At 45.4% G+C, this 19,110-nt stretch overlaps 1 protein-coding gene across 4 annotated transcripts in view; it reads right to left on the bottom strand.

The window, feature by feature from the left end:
* The window catches only part of LOC141273761 (mitochondrial ribosome-associated GTPase 1-like), a 332,495-nt gene that overhangs the window by 299,512 nt on the left and 13,873 nt on the right, over nucleotides 1-19,110 (bottom strand). For all 4 annotated transcript variants that reach the window (XM_073686095.1, XM_073686096.1, XM_073686099.1 and 1 more), the window contains one exon: nucleotides 458-521. In XM_073686095.1, coding sequence (XP_073542196.1) covers nucleotides 458-521 — 64 coding nt within the window. The remainder of the gene's footprint in view (nucleotides 1-457; nucleotides 522-19,110) is intronic.

Below are 19,110 nucleotides of genomic sequence, written 5' to 3'. Positions count from 1 at the left end.
GGACCATTTTTTTTTTATATACGCTAGTGTGAGCATGCCCTAACTCACGATCTCATTTGAAGCTCAGTCTGTGGCATAGCTCCAGATGAGTACAAAGATTATCCCCAGATGTCACAGCACAGTAACCCATTACCACCCTGTAATCGTGTCACGGGGTGGGGAAAGGGCAGTTGAGAGGGGGGGGGGGGAATCGATAAGTAAGCAGGCACACTGACTGGCTGCAGCGCCATTTAAATGATGCAGTCTGTGCTTGACAGCAGCATTTAAATTAACAGAAGAGACAGAGGCTAGCTTAGATGCTACTGTTACAGGCAGATGCTGGCTGTCTATTACAGATGACATATGCTAGTTATGGTCCTGAGCCTGCTCCATACACGTGCACACTAACTATGATGTACAGTTGTGTCAGGGTGCGCAGAAAGATTAAAACGTGTTACTCCACGTACAAAAGGATATTCGGGCATCATGCACTTCCACGATGCAGTCAACTTTGCCAAGTTTAGCTCTCATTTGTTTAAGGCCTGCAAAAAAAAAATCTATTAAAAGATGACATCTATGGAAACCAGCAACAAAATAGTGTGCAGTCTAATTCTCTTGTGAGATACAATTAAGCAGAAGAAAAATACAGAAAACACATTCTTACTGACTCTCTTGATTGATATAGGAGTTTACCTGTGGCTTAAAAGGAGTTCTCCAAGAATAGAAAAAAAAAAAATGAAAGAAATGTCCTTATAAATAAATTCTTGAATACTTTTAAAATCAGCAAATCACAATTGTTTCATCTAGGTAGGTAATCACTATGGAAAATTAAAATGGTCAACCCCATTGTTAGAGACCTGTCTTAGAATGTTATGAAAGGTGCCTATGAAGGAAGCCTCACTGCTGTGACCTAAAGATACAAATGCCATGTAATGTCATTCATAGAGACAAGACCAGCAATGCAATCAGCCGCTTAACTTAGCACTAGAGATGGGCGAGCACTAGAATGCTCGGGTGATTGACCCGAGTAACGAGTATAATGTACACTACCGTTCAAAAGTTTGGGGTCATTTAGAAATTTCATTAGTTTTGAAATAAAAGCAGATTTTTTTTCAATTAAGTTAACATTAAATGAATCAGAAATACACTCTATAGATTGTTAATGTGGTAAATGACTATTCTAGCTGCAAACGTCTTGTTTTTATTGCAATATCTACATAGGTGTATAGAGGCCCATTTCCAACAACCACCACTCCAGTGTTTTAATGGCACATTGTGTTTGCTAACTGTGTAAGAAGGCTAATGGATGTTTAGAAAACCCTGGCACAAGTATGTTAGCCCAGCAGAAAACGGTTTGCCTGATTTGAGAATCTATAAAATTGACCTTCCTTTGAGCTAGTTGAGAATCTGGAGCATTACATTTGTTTGTTCTATGAAACTCTCAAAATGGCCAGAAAAAGAACTTTCATGTGAAACTCGACAGTCTATTCTTCTTCTTAGAAATGAAGGCTATTCCATGCGAGACGTTGCCAAGAAACTGAAGATTTCCTACAATGATGTGTACTACTCCCTTTGGAGGAGAGCACAAACAGGCTCTAACCAGAGTAGAAAGAGAAGTGGGAGGCCCCGCTGCACAACTGAGCAACAAGACAAGTACATTAGAGTCTCTAGTTTGAGAAATCGACGCGTCACAGCTCCTCAACTGGCAGCTTCATTAAATAGTACATGCAAAACGCCAGTGTCAACATCTACAGTGAAGAGGCGACTCCGGGATGCTGGCCTTCAGGCCAAAGTGGCAAAGATAAAGCCATATCTGAGACTGGCTAATAAAAGGAAAAGATTAATATGGGCAAAAGAACACAGACATTGGACAGAGGAAGATTGGAAAAAAGTTTTATGGACAGACGTATCAAAGTTTGAGGTGTTTGGATCACACAGAAGAACATTTGTGAGACGCAGAACAACTGAAAAGATGCTGGAAGAGTGCCTGATGCCATCTGTCAAGCATGGTGGAGGTAATGTGATGGTCTGGGGTTGCTTTGGTGCTGGAAAAATGGGAGATTTGTACAAGGTAAATGGGATTTTGAATAAGGAAGGCTATCACTCCATTTTGCAAGGAGATGCCATACCCTGTGGACAGAACTTGATTGGAGCCAATTACATCATACAACAGGACAATGACCCAAAGCACACCTCCAAATTATGCATGAACTATTTAGGGAAGAAGCAGGCAGCTTTTATTCTATCTGTAATGGAGTGGCCAGCGCAGTCACCAGATCTCAACCCCATTGAGCTGTTATGGGAGCAGCTTGACCGTATGGTACGCAAAAAGTGTCCATCAAGCCAATCCAACTTGTGGGAGGGGCTTCAGGAAGCATGGGGGGAAATTTCTCAAGATTACCTCAGCAAATTAACAGCTAGAATGCCAAAGGTCTGCAATGCTGTAATTGCTGCAAAGGGAGCATTCTTTGACGAAAGCAAAGTTTGAAGGAGAAAATTATTCTTTCAAATAAAAATCATAATTTCTAACCTTGTCAATGTCTGGATTATAGGACTATATTATCTATTCATTTTGCAACTCATTTGATAAATAAAAGTATGAGTTTTCATGGAAAACACAAAATTGTCTGGGTGACCCCAAACTTTTGAACGGTAGTGTAAGTCAATCGGTAACGCGAGCATTTTTCCAGTGCCCCCCCCACCCCCCGGAAGTCTGGAGGGGGTCTAAAAATTGGTCAAATCGTTGGAAACAGCACTGAAGTGGCATAGGAACAGTATGGGGAAGACCCCTGTAAGAATATCGGAATCCCAGGTAACTGCTGTGAACAATGTTGTCAGAGAATTACGCCACTTTTACAGACAATAAAATATACAAAAAAAAGCTAAAATGGATTTTCCTGTAAAAAATTGTTACGAAACATTCTTTCCAGGATAATGACTTGTATATAAGGCAAAATAAATAAGAGGCAAAAACTGTTCCTCCACATCTTGGGCTTTGCTCACATTGCTTTCAACGGTGAAAAAAAACACATTCAGAAATAAATTTAATTTTAACACTTTATCTGATCATGTGGTGTGTGAGACATGATCAGACATCCATCCCGTTTTATTTATGAAGGAGGGACTCTGAAAGATCCCTTTTTTTCCCTTGGCCATCAGCCGGCTCTCACTATTTGTAGAGGGCCATCAGACTATTGTTAGAGGACCAGCAGCCAGCTTTCACTAAGCATTTTTTTGAGGGCCAGCAGCCGAGAATAGCCGTATATTACTACTGAAATATAATGTATCCATCTGAGGTGGTCAAATTTTCTTTTTCGTGTATATTCTGTAAAGTTTGAAACTTGGAGGGCCAACAGACGGCCTCCACTATTTTTAGAGGGTCAGCAGGAGTCTTGTGGACAGATGAGACTAAGATAGAGCTTTTTGTTAAAACACATGATTCAACTGTTTACTGAAAATTGAATGAAGCCTACAAATAAAGGCGCTTGGCACCTTGACTGTGTGCAAGGCCTAACGAAATGTGAAGATTCCCAAAGGATTTCGGGTCGCAATGTAGTGCCTAGTGTTAAAAAGCTGAGTTTGTGTTAGAACCCTCCTGTTTGTTTTTTCCATCGTGTGTTTTGCAGTCACGTGACCATCTGCCTTTATATTCCAGCTCTGCCCTTTTGGCTGAGCTGGACTTCAGTGTTTGACTGTTTCTCTAACCAGGTGCTTCTGTGCCTTTCCCTGTCAGTTCGCTTGGTCCTTCTGGGACCTCTAGTACCTTTTTGTCAGTTTGTCTTTTTGTGTTCTGCAACAACTTCTCTGTTTAGGAGGTGTCACATTTTTGTCCCAGTCCTTAGTTCTTCTAGGAACCCCTCCCCTTATGCTATAGGTCTTCGTTCAGACTAGCCGAGGACTAAGGCGGGTCTGTTCGCTAGGAACAGGCAGCCCGCTACATTGTAGGGATTGAGCTTAGTCTTACTGTAGGGACAGCTTTCCCCTAGCTTTCCTTAGTACTTGTTGCAGATCATAACAGTTTGCACCCTAGGTCATGGGTCTTCCAGCAGGACAATGACCTGAAACATACTTCAAGAAGCACCCTGAAATGGATAGAAACAAAGCACTGGAGAGTTCTGAAGTGGTAATTCCAGCTACAGTAGCTTAAAAGTCTCTCACCACTACGCAGATAAACTGTGAAATAGACACATTAAATCAGTTAATTTTGCCTGTTTTGATGCATTTCTGAGTACAGATCACTGTAGAAAATCACGAATTTGTCAATGAGTTTCTTGAAAAAAGCAATCAAGTTATAGACAGTGGAAGAGATGTATGTAACCAGAATGAAGACTCATTTCCAGCAGATGATACCTAGCACCTGTCCCTATACTAAATGCAGCCAACAGCGATAGGAATAGTGAATATCATTTATTTTTCCGTTGCAGCAGCAAGAACTATAAGGCAATAATCTCTGACTAGATGCCAGTAATACACCATCCCTAGTGCGACAGCTCACCGTACACAAATTGCAGATAAGAGCGGCAATATAGTAATATTGTAGAAAATAGAATAGATTTAAGTCCGTCCTGAAATTGTTTTTTTTTTGGTACGTGGCAGCACCAAACTGGAGAAACGTAAGCAACCCTACCTACTTTGATGAATTTCTGAGTACAGAAAAAAGCAATCAAGTTATAGACAGTGGAAGAGATGTACGTAACCACAATGAACACTCATTTCCACCAGATGATACCTAGCACCTATCCCTATACTAAATGCAGCTAACAATGGTGTTTATTCTATTCTCTATTGACTTTTATTCCCGATTGCAGCACCATTGTCTGTTATTTCATGAACCCTGCTGAGGAATATAGTGTAGAGTTTTGCATCTGCCCATCCTGATATGGAGGAGACCAGGATCTTCTGTACTTACTGTACAAAGTCTCCTGTCCCCGCTGTGAAATCCTTTATGCAGTGCAAGAACTCCCTATATGATGACCACCTGACAGCCCACAACAAGACACTGGATCATATACTAATAGACCCCACTGGCTCTTTTGGTTTGCAAAAATGTTCCCTCAACCGGAAGGTGGAGCCTCAGAAAAGCATTTTTTCCCTCATTAGTAAGGAGTGCGTCTCCTAGACTGGTAAAGCATATCCACTAAGTGCAAGGGATGCCAAAAATTAGAATGAGGCACTCCAATACCCCTTTGAAGAGAAGTATTGGAGGGCCTCAGAAAATTTAGTTTTTGCCATTAATAAAGGAGTGGGTTTCCTGGACTGGTAATGCCCATGCAGTAAGTGCATGGGCTGAAGAGCATTTACCCCTAGGGGGACTATACATACAAAATATAATTATATAAAAGAATGTTAGAGGTAGGCCTCTAGAAATTGTTCATGTGGGCATCATAAACATCCTTAAAAAAAAATAATGAGGGGGATGCATGATGATCACCCTGTTGATATGGTGGTGGAGGATGAGGAGAAGGAGGGGGACGACATAAAAAAGACAAAATCCTGAAGCGTATACCCATGTCTGGGTGGGAAGGGGTGCATGGGAATAGACCAGAAAAAAAAATGGATGAGTTTATGTTCTGCTGCTGTCATCCAGTGGTGTTGAGAAGTTTGGGCAAATCCAGCCCTTGTTCATTTTGATAAGAGTCAGCCTTTTCAGTCGACAGGCGGATGCGTCTATCAGTTATAATACTCCCGGCGGCACTAAAAACGCGCTCTGACAAAATGTTAGCAGCAGGGCAGGACAGAACCTCCAAGGCGTAGAGAGACAGTTCATGTCACGTGTCCAGCTTGGATACCCAATAGTTGTAAGACACAGAGGAATCACGGAGGACGCTGGTACGGTTGAAAAAGTAGTCTTTCAGCATCTTCCAAAACTTTTCCCTCCTTGTCAGAGTACCCCACGCATCAGGGCCTATGCGCTGGGAGGGTCTAAGAAAACTGTCCCAGACCTTTGACAGTGTTCCATTACCTCTGCTGCATCTGGTACGTGTCTCCCTTGCCTGTACTCCTTGGTTGTCCAAGGAACTGTGACCTCTGCCGCCAGTGTTGTCAGATGGGATTTTTTTAAATAAATCTTCAATTAGGGCTTTCTGGTACTGCAATATTTTTGTAGACCTCTCTGCCAAGGGAAGGAGAGATGGAAAGTTCTCCTTGTAGTGTGGGTCTTGAAAGGTGACAAACCAGTAATTAGTGTTGGCCAAAATGCATACAATGTGAGGGTCATGGGAAGGGCAGTGAAACAAACCATGTGTGCCAAACTGCCAACAGCCAAGACATTCCTGTGCCCACCAAGAGGACGACTGCCCATATTCTCCTCCTCCTTCCTAGGCCATCCATGCTGAACAGACGGGATGAAGGTGGTGTGGTTAGTACTGTCTGTAGTGCAGGAAACCAGCTCCTGTTCCTCCTCCTCATTATCACCCAATCCACGTTGAGGAAATTAGATGAGACAGGGCTGTGTAGCATCACACTGTATAGTTTCTTGCTCCAACTCAACTTGCTCCGCCTGCAAAGCCTCCTCTAATTGTGAGCAGAGAGCATTACAGAGGACAAAGAAGCGGGATGGTGACGCTGATTATGGATCATCACCCCTCACCATCTTGGTGCAGTCCTCAAAGTTTTGAAGAACCGCATATATGTCAGACATCCATGCCTACTGCCTACTCATCAGCTGTTATGTGCGGAGGCTAACCGGAATACCGATGGGCGTGTTGGAGCTAGTACTCAACAACTGCCCTCTGCTGCTCACGAAGCTTTGCCAACATATATAATGTTGAGTTCCAATGCGATATGACATGCATCACACACCAGTCGGCAAACTGGAAGTTACAAACGCTGCTGAAGCACTGCGAGGGCGGCGGAAGTTGTAGCAGACTTGCGGAAATGGGCACACAAGTGGCGCACTTTCACAAGCAGCTCATGCAGATCAGGGTAGGTTTTGAAAAACTGCTGAACCACTAAGTTGAGCACGTGGGCCAGGCATGGTATGTGTGTGAGGGTGCCAAGCTTCAGAGCAGCCACCAGGTTACAGCCTTTGTCACACATGCCCATGCCTGGCTGTAGGTTCAGGGACGAAAGCCACAGATCAGTCTGGTCTGTTAGACTTTTCAACTATTCTGCGTCAGTTTGCGGTTGGTCACCTAAGCAGATTAGCTTCAGCATAGCCTGTTGCCACTTGGCCGAGGCAGTGCTTCCAGTTTGCGACTGATGTTGTCGTTACGAAGATGGAGGTTGAGAGGGAGGAAGAACAAGAACTGCTGTAGAAGATGTAGGCAACTTTGATTAAACTAGGGCTCGCAATCCTCGGCGTCGGTAGCGCGTGTTCCGTGCCAGGGTCTGACTGGGTGCCAGCTTCTACAATATTTACCCAGTGTGCCGTCAAGGAAATGTAGCGCCCCTGGCCACCAGTACCTGTCCATGTGTCCATGGTTAAGTGGACCTTCCCAATAACTACGTTGGTGAGGGCATGGGTAATGTTATGGGACACGTGCTTGTGTAAAGTGGGGATGGCAAACCGGGAGAAATAGTGTCGGCTGGGGACAGGGTACCGAGGGATGGCCGTTGCCATGAGGTTGTGGAAAGCTTCCGTCTCCTAAACGGCAACATTTTCAGGGAAAGCAGTCTGGAAATGTGGCCGTTTAGTATTGTGGCCTGTGGGTTGGTGGTTGCGTATCTGCACTTGTGTTCCAAGGACTGGGGTAGGGACAACTGAACGCTACACTGGGATGTCATTGAAAGTGTGCAACAGGTGTAGGGTGGGAAGCATCTATGCCTGCGTCATTGGCGTGCATGTAGGACAGCGGAACAGGCAGTGGTGTCACCCGCAGACATTGTTTCTGGACCAACTAGTCGGGTGCTTTGCTGTCATGTGCCTGAGCATGCTGGTGGTGGTCAGGCTGGTAGTTTTGCTGCCCCTGCCGATGCTGGCATAGCAGATGTTGTGTCTCATCATCATCCACCTATTGTGACAGTAATTGCATTTTCACACCGTCGCCTTCTTGTGACGGTGGCTGCTCAAATATTTGGGCATCGCTACATGCGATCTCATGTCCCACTTGAAGCGGGCAGGGCGAGAGGCCAGAATCTATAAAAGAAGATGTCAACAGCTCTTAGGAGTGGTCAAGTATGGGATCACTTGTCTCCGGGCACTCTGCATGGTGGGAGGAAGGAGAATCAGGGTGAAGATTATTTGGTCCAGACTCATGGCTACTAAGACTGGACAATGTTGTCAGAACTTTGAATATTTTTGATTACATTTTGGCATTTTTTCCCTGTTTCAAGATGGTGTCTTTTGTCTCATGTGTCCCTAGTCTTCCTGCTGTATAGCTCCACCCCAGCCTCTAGTCAGTGCTAGAGTATTCTGCCTGTGACTTGTTCCTGGTTGTTTCCTAGTTTCCTGCTCTCCTCTGCAAACCTGTGTGGATCTCCTGTTACCTGCTCTCAGAGATTCTGCTTCAATCAATTGTTACCAGCATTCCTCCTTCTCCTGGCTGCTCCTGCTGCTTCCTCTGGGACTCAGTCCTCACCTGCATTTTGCTAACAAGTAAGATGGTTTATGCTCTGACTCACCTTCATTAGATAGTTGCAGAGCATGAATCTGTGCTGCACTACCAGGGACTTCCTACCCAGGCCTCCCTGGATTATCTAACATATATTGTATGGACTTCCTTGCATCTACAGTACAGACCAAAAGTTTGGACACACCTTCTCATTTAAAGATTTTTCTGTATTTTCATGACTATGAAAATTGTACATTCACACTGAAGGCATCAAAACTATGAATTAACACATGTGGACTTATATGCTGTAACGGGTCTGGGAGGCGGAACCTCTGAGCAACTATACAAGGGGGCGGTCCTTGTAAGGAAGCGGGTGGCGCCCAGGGAAGATGGGCAGGTAGTCACAGAAAGTGACCGGGGCAGTCTCTGGGTAAACGGGCAGGAGGTCACGGCAAGTGACCGGGACAGTCTCTGGGTAACGGGCAGGTGGTCACGGCAAGTGACCGGGACAGTCTCTGGGTAAACGGGCAGGTGGTCACGGCAAGTTACCGGGACAGTCTCTGGATAACGGGCAGGTGGTCACGGCAAGTGACCGGGACAGTCTCTGGGTATAGGGCAGGTAAGACCTGTGACGGCTGAGCCTCCAGGTAGGCTAGCAGGCGAGTAGCAGATGTGTGCTCCCAGGTGAGCAGGCGAGAGTCTCTGGACAGGCAGGTGGTCACAGCACGTGACGGCGGAGCCTCCAGGTAGGCTAGCAGGCGAGTAGCAGATGTGTACTCCCAGGTGAGCAGGCGAGAGTCTCTGGACAGGCAGGTGGTCACAGCACGTGATGGCGGAGCCTCCAGGTAGGCTAGCAGGCGAGTAGCAGATGTGTGCTCCCAGGTGAGCAGGCGAGAGTCTCTGGACAGGCAGGTGGTCACAGCACGTGACGGCGGAGCCTCCAGGTAGGCTAGTAGATGAGCGCTCCCAGGTGAGCGGGCAAGAGTCTCTGGACTGGCAGGTGGTCACAGCACGTGACGACGGAGCCTCCAGGTAGGCTAACAGGCAGGTAGCAGATGAGCGCTCCCAGGTGAGCGGGCAAGCTGGTCCATAGACAGACTGACTGGTGTCGGAAGGCAGACCGTCGGACCTCAGGCTAGCAAGCAGGTAAGCGGATAACAGGCAGGAATCAGACAGCAAACTGAAAGGAAACTGGCAGGTAACTGGAAACGGGACCTGAGGGCTGAAGCAGAGTAGTGAACAGTGCAACAACATTGCTCGGGCACCTCCATTTTGGAGGAGGTGCCTTATATATGGAGGGATCCTCCGGCCATTGGCCGGGGACTCCTTAGGGCGGCGCGCGCGGCCCCTTTAAGAGAGGGGGAGCGCGCGCGCGCGCCCTAAGCACAGTGACCGGGGGAGAGCGCGCGCTGCAAGCAGAACGGGAGGAAGCCGCCGGGCACGGAGCAGAGAGGTGAGGGGAACAGCGTCCCTGCCTAGCAGGAGGCAGGGATGCCGACGCTACATATACTTAACAAAAAAGTGTGAAACAACTGAAAATATGTCTTATATTCTAGGTTCTTCAAAGTAGCCACCTTTTGCTTTGATGACTGCTTTGCACACTCTTAAGAAATGAAGGTCAGTCAGTCCGAAAAATTGGGAAAACTTTGAAAGTGTCCCCAAATGCAGTTGCAAAAACCATGAAGCTCAACAACGAAACTGGCTCACATGAGTACCGCCCCAGGAAAGGAAGACCAAGAGTCACCTCTGCTTCTGAGGATAAGTTTATCCAAGTCACCAGCCTCAGAAATCGCAGGTTAACAGCAGCTCAGATTAGAGACCAGGTCAATGCCACACAGAGTTCTAGCAGCAGACACATCTCTACAACAACTGTTAAGAGGAGACTTTGTGCAGCAGGCCTTCATGGTAAAATAGCTGCTAGGAAACCACTGCTAAGGACAGGCAAAAAGCAGAAGAGACTTGTTTGGGCTAAAGAACACAAGGAATGGACATTAGACCAGTGGAAATCTGTGCTTTGGTCTGATGAGTCCAAATTTGAGATCTTTGGTTCCAACCACCGTGTCTTTGTGCGACGCAGAAAGGTGAACGGATGGACTCAATATGCCTGGTTCCCACCGTGAAGCATGGAGGAGGAGGTGTGATGGTGTGGGGGTGCTTTGCTGGTGACACTGTTGGGGATTTATTCAAAATTGAAGGCATACTGAACCTACATGGCTACCACAGCATCTTGCAGCAGCATGCTATTCCATCTGGTTTGTGTTTATGTAACGGGTCTGGGAGGCGGAACCTCTGAGCAACTATACAAGGGGGCGGTCCTTGTAAGGAAGCGGGTGGCTCCCAGGGAAGACGGGCAGGTAATCACGGCAAGTGACAGGGACAGTCTCTGGGTAGAAGGGCAGGTAGTCACGGCAAGTGACAGGGACAGTCTCTGGGTAGTAGGGCAGGTAGTCACGGCAAGTGACAGGGACAGTCTCTGGGTAGAAGGACGGGTACTCACGGCAAGTGACAGGGACAGTCTCTGGACAGGCAGGTGGTCACGGCTAGTGACGGCAGAGCCTCCAGGTAGGCTAGCAGGCAGGTAGCAGGTGAGCACTCCTAGGTGAGCAGGCGAGAGTCTCTGGACAGGCAGGTGGTCACGGCAAGTGACAGCGGAGCCTCCAGGTAGGCTAGCAGGCAGGTAGCAGATGAGCACTCCCAGGTGAGCGGGCAGGCTGGTCCATAGACAGACTGACAGGTGTCGGAAGGCAGACCGTCTGACCGCAGGCTTGCAAGCAGGTAAACGGATATCTGGCAGGTATCAAGCAGGAATCTGGCAGGTGACTGGCAGGTAACAAGCAGGAATCTGGCAGGTAACAGGCAACGGGACCTGAGGGCTGAAGCAGAGTGAAGGCTTTGCAACAACTTTGCTCGGGCACCTCCATTTTGGAGGAGGTGCCTTATATATGGCAACTGTCCCAAGCGGCCTAACAAAGTGTTAGCAGCGGTAGGAGAAGCATTCTCTGACATCTGTGACAAGAAGAAGGCGGATCAACTTCTTCCACATAGGCATTATGACTGTCCCATTCAGCTGCTTCCTGGGGCGGCTATTCCTTTTAGCAACATATATCCTTTGGCAGCACCTGAGCTTCAAGCCTTGAAGGAGTAGATTGATAAAAATCTGGCCAAAGGCTTTATACGTCCTTCTTCCTCACAAACAGGGGCGCCTATATTTTTTGTAAAAAAGAAGGATGCGACCCTAAGACCCTGTATTGACTATCGGGAACTCAATAAGGTAACCATACGGAATCGTTATCCTTTGCCTTTGATTCAAGAATTATTGGAAAGAGTCTGCCATGCCAAGGTATTCTCTAACCTGGATCTTCATGGGGCTTATAATCTGGTGCGTGTTCGTCCCGGTGATGAATGGAAGACAGCATTCAGATGCCGGTATGGACACTTTGAATATCTTGTGATGCCCTTCGGGCTTTGTAATGCCCCTGCGACATTTCAACATCTGGCTAATGACATTTTTAGAGATTTATTGGATCAGTTTGTGGTGATCTATTTGGACGATATTCTAATCTTTTCTGACTCTCTACAGGAACATGAAGAACATGTCAAAAATGTTTTGAAAGGTCTGAAAGAGAACCATCTGTATATTAAGCCGGAGAAGTGTGAGTTCCATCGTTCTGAGATATAGTTTTTAGGTTATGTCATCTCTCCACAGGGGCTGAACATGGAATCTGGTAAGATTCAGGCAATCCTTGACTGACCAGTACCCAAGAACGTTAAAGAGGTCCAACGTTTTATTGGTTTTGCAAATTTCTATAGACGTTTTATTTGAAATTTTTCTGACATTGTCCGTCCCATTACTTCCTTGACAAAAAAAGTAGTGGTCATCACAGGCTCAAGAGGCTTTTGATCGGCTTAAGACCTGTTTCACCTCAGCACCGCTGTTGATCCACCCAGACTCAGCACATCCTTTCATTGTGGAGGTGGACGCTTCTGATAATGCTTTGGGGGCCATTCTCTCCCAAAGAACTTGAGAAAAGGGTCTGCTACAGCCTTGTGCTTTCTTTTCCTGTAGACTTACATCAGCTGAGAAGAACTACGATGTGGGAGACAATGAACTGCTAACTATTATGGTAGCTTTCAAAGAATGGAGGCATCATCTGCAAGGAGACACACAACAGATCTTAGTGCTGACTGACCATCGCAATTTAGAGTTCCTCAGATCTGCTAGATGTCTTTCTCCTTGGCAGGCTAGTTTGAATCTATTTTTAAATCAATTTAATTTTGATATTTCGTACCGTCCAGGTTTTCGTAATGAGAAGGCTGATGCTTTATCCCGAATCCATGCTGCGGATTCCGTACCTGGAGCCCCATCCAAGACCATTCTATCTGATGCCAACTTCATCGGAGTTATCTACGATCAGGACTAATGGAAGGAGTTCAAGGAGGCCTATGACGGTGATGTATTTCTGGCCAATCCACCTGTTGATATTAATCTTGTCCTTAAGGGTGGCATGTTGTTCAGAGATCGATGTATCTACGTCCCTGAGGCCGTCCGTCTGCAGATCCTCAAGTTGGTCCATGTTTCCAAGGTGGCTGGTCACAGGGGGGTACAGAAGACATAAGAGTTCCTAAGCCGATTTTTCTGGTGGCCGACTTGCCTGAAGGATACTAAGGACTATGTTCTCTCTTGCGAGGTATGTGCTCATTATAAGACTCCTCGTGTGTCACCTACGGGTCTTCTTCAACCATTACCTGTTCCGTCCCGCCCATGGGGGTCTATCTCAATGGACTTCGTTATGGAGCTGCCTACATCAGGTGGCATGAATACGATCCTGGTGGTAGTGGATTGCCTGACTAAGGCCGCCCATTTTGTTCCTTGCCCCGGCCTCCCCTCAGTTAAGGATACAGTGAACTTGGTTATACAGAATGTTTTTCGGCTGCATGGGGTCCCGCATGAGATCATCTCTAACCGTGGAGTGCAGTTCACCTCAAGATTCTGGAAGGGGTTTTGCTCTGCACTCGATATTAATGTCTGTCTTTCTTCCACTTATCACTCCCAGACGAACGGTCAAACCGAGCGTACCAACTAGACTTTGGAACAATATCTACGATGCTATGTCAGCCATCTTCAGGATGATTGGTTGGAGTTACTTCCATTAGTTGAATTCTCCTATAACAATTCTCAGAGTGCCTCCACTAAGTTCACACCTTTCTTTGCCAATCTGGGTTACCATCCGAGTATCTTACCTAGGTCTCCGATTAATGCTCCGGTTCCGGCGGTAGAGGAAAGGCTGACTGCGATGAGGCAAAATCTGGAGGTTCTGAAGGAATCTCTGACCTCAGCTCAGGAACATTATAAGAAATCAGCTGATAGATTAAGTAAACCGGCACCCATGTTAAAGGTAGGAGATTCCGTGTGGTTATCCACGAAAAATCTGAAGCTGAACGTTCCTTCACAGAAACTTGAAAATAAATTTATCGACCCTTTCAAGATCAACGGTATTGTGAGCTCTGTGGCCTGCCGTCTGAAGTTGCCTAGGACTATGATGGTACACCCAGTTTTCCATGTTTCTTTACTAAAGTTTGTATCTCCTAATACCTTCCAGGGACGTGTTGTGCCACCTCCGCAGCCTGTGGTGATTGATGGGCAAGAACAATTTGTGGTGGAAGAAATTATTGATTCTAGGTTTCGCAGGAATCGGCTCCAATATCTGATAAGATGGCAAGGGTATCCCCTGAAGAAGACTCTTGGAAACCATCAATGCCCAACAGAAAATTTCTCGTTTCCATCAGAAATTCCCTGAGAAACTGGGTCCAAGATCGTCCTGAGGCCACTTCTAAGGAGGGAGTAATGTCAGGACTTCGAATATTTTTGATTACATTTTGGCCATTTTTGCCCTGTTTCAAGATGGTGTCTTTTGTCTCATGTGCCCCTTGTCTTCCTGCTTTATAACTCCACCCCAGCCTCTAGTCAGTGTTAGAGTATTCTGCCTGTGACCTGTTCCTGACGGTTTCCTAGCTTCCGGCTCTCCCCTGCAAACCTGTGTGGATCTCCTGTTACTTGCTCTCAGAGATTCTGCTGCATTCACTTGTTACCAGCATTCCTCCTTCTCCTGGCTGCTCCTGCTGCTTCCTCTGAGCCTCAGTCATCACCTGCATTTTGCTAACAAGTAAGCTGGTTTCTGCTCTGACTCACCTTCATTAGATAGTTGCAGAACACGGGTCTTCCTACCCAGGCCTCCCTGGATTATCTAATATATATTGTATGGACTTCCTTGCATCTATATATATTTGTGTATGGACTTGTTAAAGACTTACTTGTTTTCTAGCATCCTCTAGTGTGAACTGTGCTTTACAGACAGCTCTGCTGATTGCATTTCCCCTTGAGTGTTTATGGACTTTGAGTTTTCGTCTGCACTTGTTTGAAACACCGTGTGTTTATAATATAAACTTTGACACCTATAAACAGTGTTCTGTAGTATCTTTGTTCCATGCAAAGAGACTCCTGTGGTATCCATTATAATTATTACACACGTGGAAGACAGGGTGGTGCTGGCAAACTGACTGGAAGAATTATCTGCTACCCAACTAACAACCTTTTCACACTGGTCTGGCTTCAAGAGTTCCAATGTATGTCGTGCTCTCACAGCAGGCACAGTTTCACCTTGCCCACGGCCTCGGAGCTCACCATTACATCCACTTCCCCGTCCCTTCCCACGCACCTTGCCCATTATAAATTATGTATGATATTTCCCTGCTGAAAAAAACTTTGCAGGATTCTTATCGCTGCCAAATTTTTGCACCTCAGATAGACTTGTTACACTACAATAGCAATATAGCGATGCTACTGGTTACCGGCCAAGTCTGGATTTATGTTTTGAATGCACAACTGGCGCAGTTTAAACACTTTTCAGTATTTGTATCACAGAAAATTTAGCACATCTCAGATGGACTTTTTTACTGCTTGCACTATATAGCGATGCAACTGCAACAAAGTCTGGTGCTTTTAACGCACATCTTGAGCAGTGTAAATGGAGTATAATATGTGTTTTCACAACAGTTTGCATGATTAAGAGCAAATAGATTAGTAGCCCTCAGAAAAGCTATTAAATAGGAGTTCCAGCAGCAAAAAGGGTGTGCACTTAACCATATCCTGTCCTACACTCTGCCTCCGACACAATCTCTCCCTACCTACTGCTAACAGCAGTATTAATATTCATTAGAATGAGCCCTTAGATGGGCTGTTGTTGCATATGAAACAAATAAATGTGGTGATGAATCCCTGCCTATACACTGGGAAAAGTCTCTCCCTCGTTCAGCAGCAGCAATCCCTACTATGCCCTTTTCCGAAGTAGACTGTGAAAAGTATAGGGTCCCGGGTCTTATATAGACCTGATGACGCTATGCGACCAGCCAATCACAGTAATGCCACTACCAACATGGCTACAGCATTACAGTGACTGGCAGCCAATCCCCGCATGTTTATTGGCTGTCTAAAAAGCGCCAAACATGTGGGGTGGGGACTCGAACTTAAGCCCGGGCAGTAAAAAAATACTCGTTGAATAACGAGCTTCCCGAGCACAGTTATGCTCAGGCGAGTCACAAGTAGTGATGAGAACGCTTGCTCATCACTACTCAGCACCCCTGATATCCCCAGTATCAGATCAGAAAGACAGGATGGACAGTAGTGTGAGCAGCCTCTTCTTAAACAAGGACCCCTAGTATCTCCAGTATTAGATCAGATACACAGGGTGGCCGTGTGAGCAGCCTCCTCTTATTTCAGCACCCATGGCATCAACAGTATTAGATCAGATAGACAATAAATATTAATTAACAAAATGGTGAACAGGAGTGTGAGCAGCCTCTCACTACCTCAACACCTTCGGTATCTCCAGTATTACATAAAAATATACAGGTTGGACAGCAGTGTGGGCAGCTTCTTCTCACCTCAGCACCCCTGGTATCTCCAGTATTAGATCAGAGACAGGGAGGACAGCAGTGTGACTAGCCTCTTATTTCCTCAACACATCTTGTATCTCCAGAATTAGATTAGAAAGTTTGGGTGGGAGAAAAATGTTGGCAGCCTCTTTATCTCAGCACTACTGGAATCGTTATTATGGCATCCTAATATATAGTTCTACATGTGCTCACAGACAACTGTCCTAACATTCCAGGACAGGTTTCTGCAGAGTAAAAATATTTGGAAGACCCTACTTCAGTAAGCCATATGTGCATCATGTCACAACAATGACATCAGGCCAGGCTTACTAATCAGAAGAGGTGCTTGGAAATGATTGTAGGCAGCAGGAGTTTCATAGGGCTCTGGTGTGGGAGCCATTGACTACTAATATAGCAGCTGGGCCAGGATCCTTCAAATTCTAGTTTTTGTCAGTGTAATAAGGCCATTTTAATACTGTACTGACTACCTTCATAGAGAAAAAGATTGTGATTCGATTTGAGAATTTATTAACCCCTTACCGACATCTGCCATACATGTACAGTACAAGTCGTTAGCAGGTGTATGGAGCAGGCTCACATTGCGAGCTTGCCACATACATGGCAGGTAATGGCTGTGCGTTACAGCAAGGACCTGCCTCTAACAACTGTGGGTGGTGTGGTTGTTAGAGGTAGGTACAACGAATGGTGTGGAAAAATGAATGTTAGCAACCGGAATGGAATATGGGTAATTCTGCGCTGCTGGTGATCAAGCATAGAAGAGGAAAAGTGTATACAAGAATGTGGTTTATTTGTCAATGCATTTCGAAGTTCCAAGCTTTATCAGGACAAACCACAGTGTGTAATACAATGAAACAATGCAGGTATAAATAGACATTACAACATTACAGTGAAAAAAAGGCGAGCATGTTAATGGACTTCAGATGTCGCATGATCAGAGATAACGTACTGTGCAAAAACAAAGCAAAACAGGTAAAAAACATTTAAGACATTTTCTAAAATGCATTGTAATTGACACACATTATTTTTATTCTTATTGATATAAAAAGAGTTACAATATTCAGAAAATAAAATACATAAAAAAAATGGGTGGAGTCAAACTGGTTTCTGAGTGTTCATCATTAACACTGGGGCCAAGGTTACATGTCATGAGCAACTCAGAGTGGTAGAAAGAAGAAAAACAAGGGATTTGAAGATCATCGGAGAGACAAAAGAAGAAAGAAGAAAAGGGTGATTATGTTGTGTGAGGAAGGATTCATGTAATCAGCATAGGCTGTGATGAATAAAATATTTTTTCTTTGTCAATGGTGTGTAAAATTTTATACTGTAGATAAAAATATATATATATGTAAAAGAAAAATATGTATTGTAGGGTTTCTACTCACTTGGGTGTGTTGGGAGGCAAACAGGAAACGATTTCATTTAAGTGTCCATGTCAGTTTATTAACTCATAAACCGTTTATAAGAAAAAGGAACGTAAAACAGCCTTCAGGCAAAGTCTCTGGTTAGCCAGTCCTGTGGGCACGCAGACTGGGTAGCATCCAGTACACTGGCTCAGTTTGGAGACCACAACACACAGGAGGTCTTCTCCCTCTAAACACAGACCATGTGCCAAAAATGGCCTCCATTTTATGTCTTAACCACTCCCAGAGGTGAGGTATGTGGGTAGCTAGACCCGCCCATCTCTCCAACTACCCATAACCCAGTCCCAGGTGCATCAAACAGTCCTGTTAGTGCTTACATGCACTAGAGCAACATTCTGGGTTACATCAGGGCCCCATCTCTGTGATACATACCTCCCATCAACTATGTATCCGTTAGCCACCTTACAGTATATAATGTGCATATAAAAATAAATAATTTTAGTGTATTTAGATATATAGTGTTACTGAATAAATTTAAATAATCAAAAAATGTGTAGTACAAGTGTAGAATTAGGTATGTGGAGTGTATAAAACAAAAAAGCTTGCAAACACAGAAGCGGTGCTTTATACTGCAGTCTATGATGAGAAAGGAAATCCCCCGGTCAACCGAGTTCACTGTAACGCGTGGGAACTTCATAAGCATATTTAGGTCAGAGGCAGAATGGCTAATAGCACTAGCTGGAGAAACTGGGACAGCGTTAAAGAAATTGTCCACTACTTGAACAACTCCTTGCCATACCCAACGCTTGGACCAGATAAAATAAAAAAAAGCTTATACTCACCATCCATTCCTGCGCCGTTCCATTGCTGTTGGCACTCACGCTCCCAAGGTTCTCGTGAGGTGTCCTGACACGCGAGCCCGGTGCCCATCAGCACTTACGTTACTGTCCCCGCCTTCGGACAATTGAACTTGAAGAAGAAGTCAGGGAACAGCTGCAGCCCGGACTTCCTCTCCATGTTCAATTCGAAAGAAAGGGGGGAATAATGACGCCGGCACTGATTAGTCTCAGCCTGATTAGGCTCAGGTGTTACAGCAACCAAAAGGGAGCCCTGGGACCACGAGTGACGACACTGCTGGAACGGCGCCGGCACGGGAGGAGAGTATAAGCTTTTCATTTTATCAGGGCAAAACATTTAGATCAAGAAGAGGTTGTCCTAGTAGTGGACAACCCCTTTAAGATGAAGAAATCTGGACATAACATCATGTGGGCAAGTTGGAAAAGGAGAGGTTATTTTAATGCCTTCACAACCTTGGACGTATCCAT

Source organism: Phyllobates terribilis, unplaced genomic scaffold, assembly GCF_046119375.1.
Source record: "Phyllobates terribilis strain yellow unplaced genomic scaffold, ASM4611937v1 Scaffold_5__5_contigs__length_657084704, whole genome shotgun sequence".
NCBI classification, from domain to species: Eukaryota; Metazoa; Chordata; class Amphibia; order Anura; family Dendrobatidae; genus Phyllobates; species Phyllobates terribilis.
This window is presented reverse-complemented; position numbering and strand designations above follow the sequence as displayed.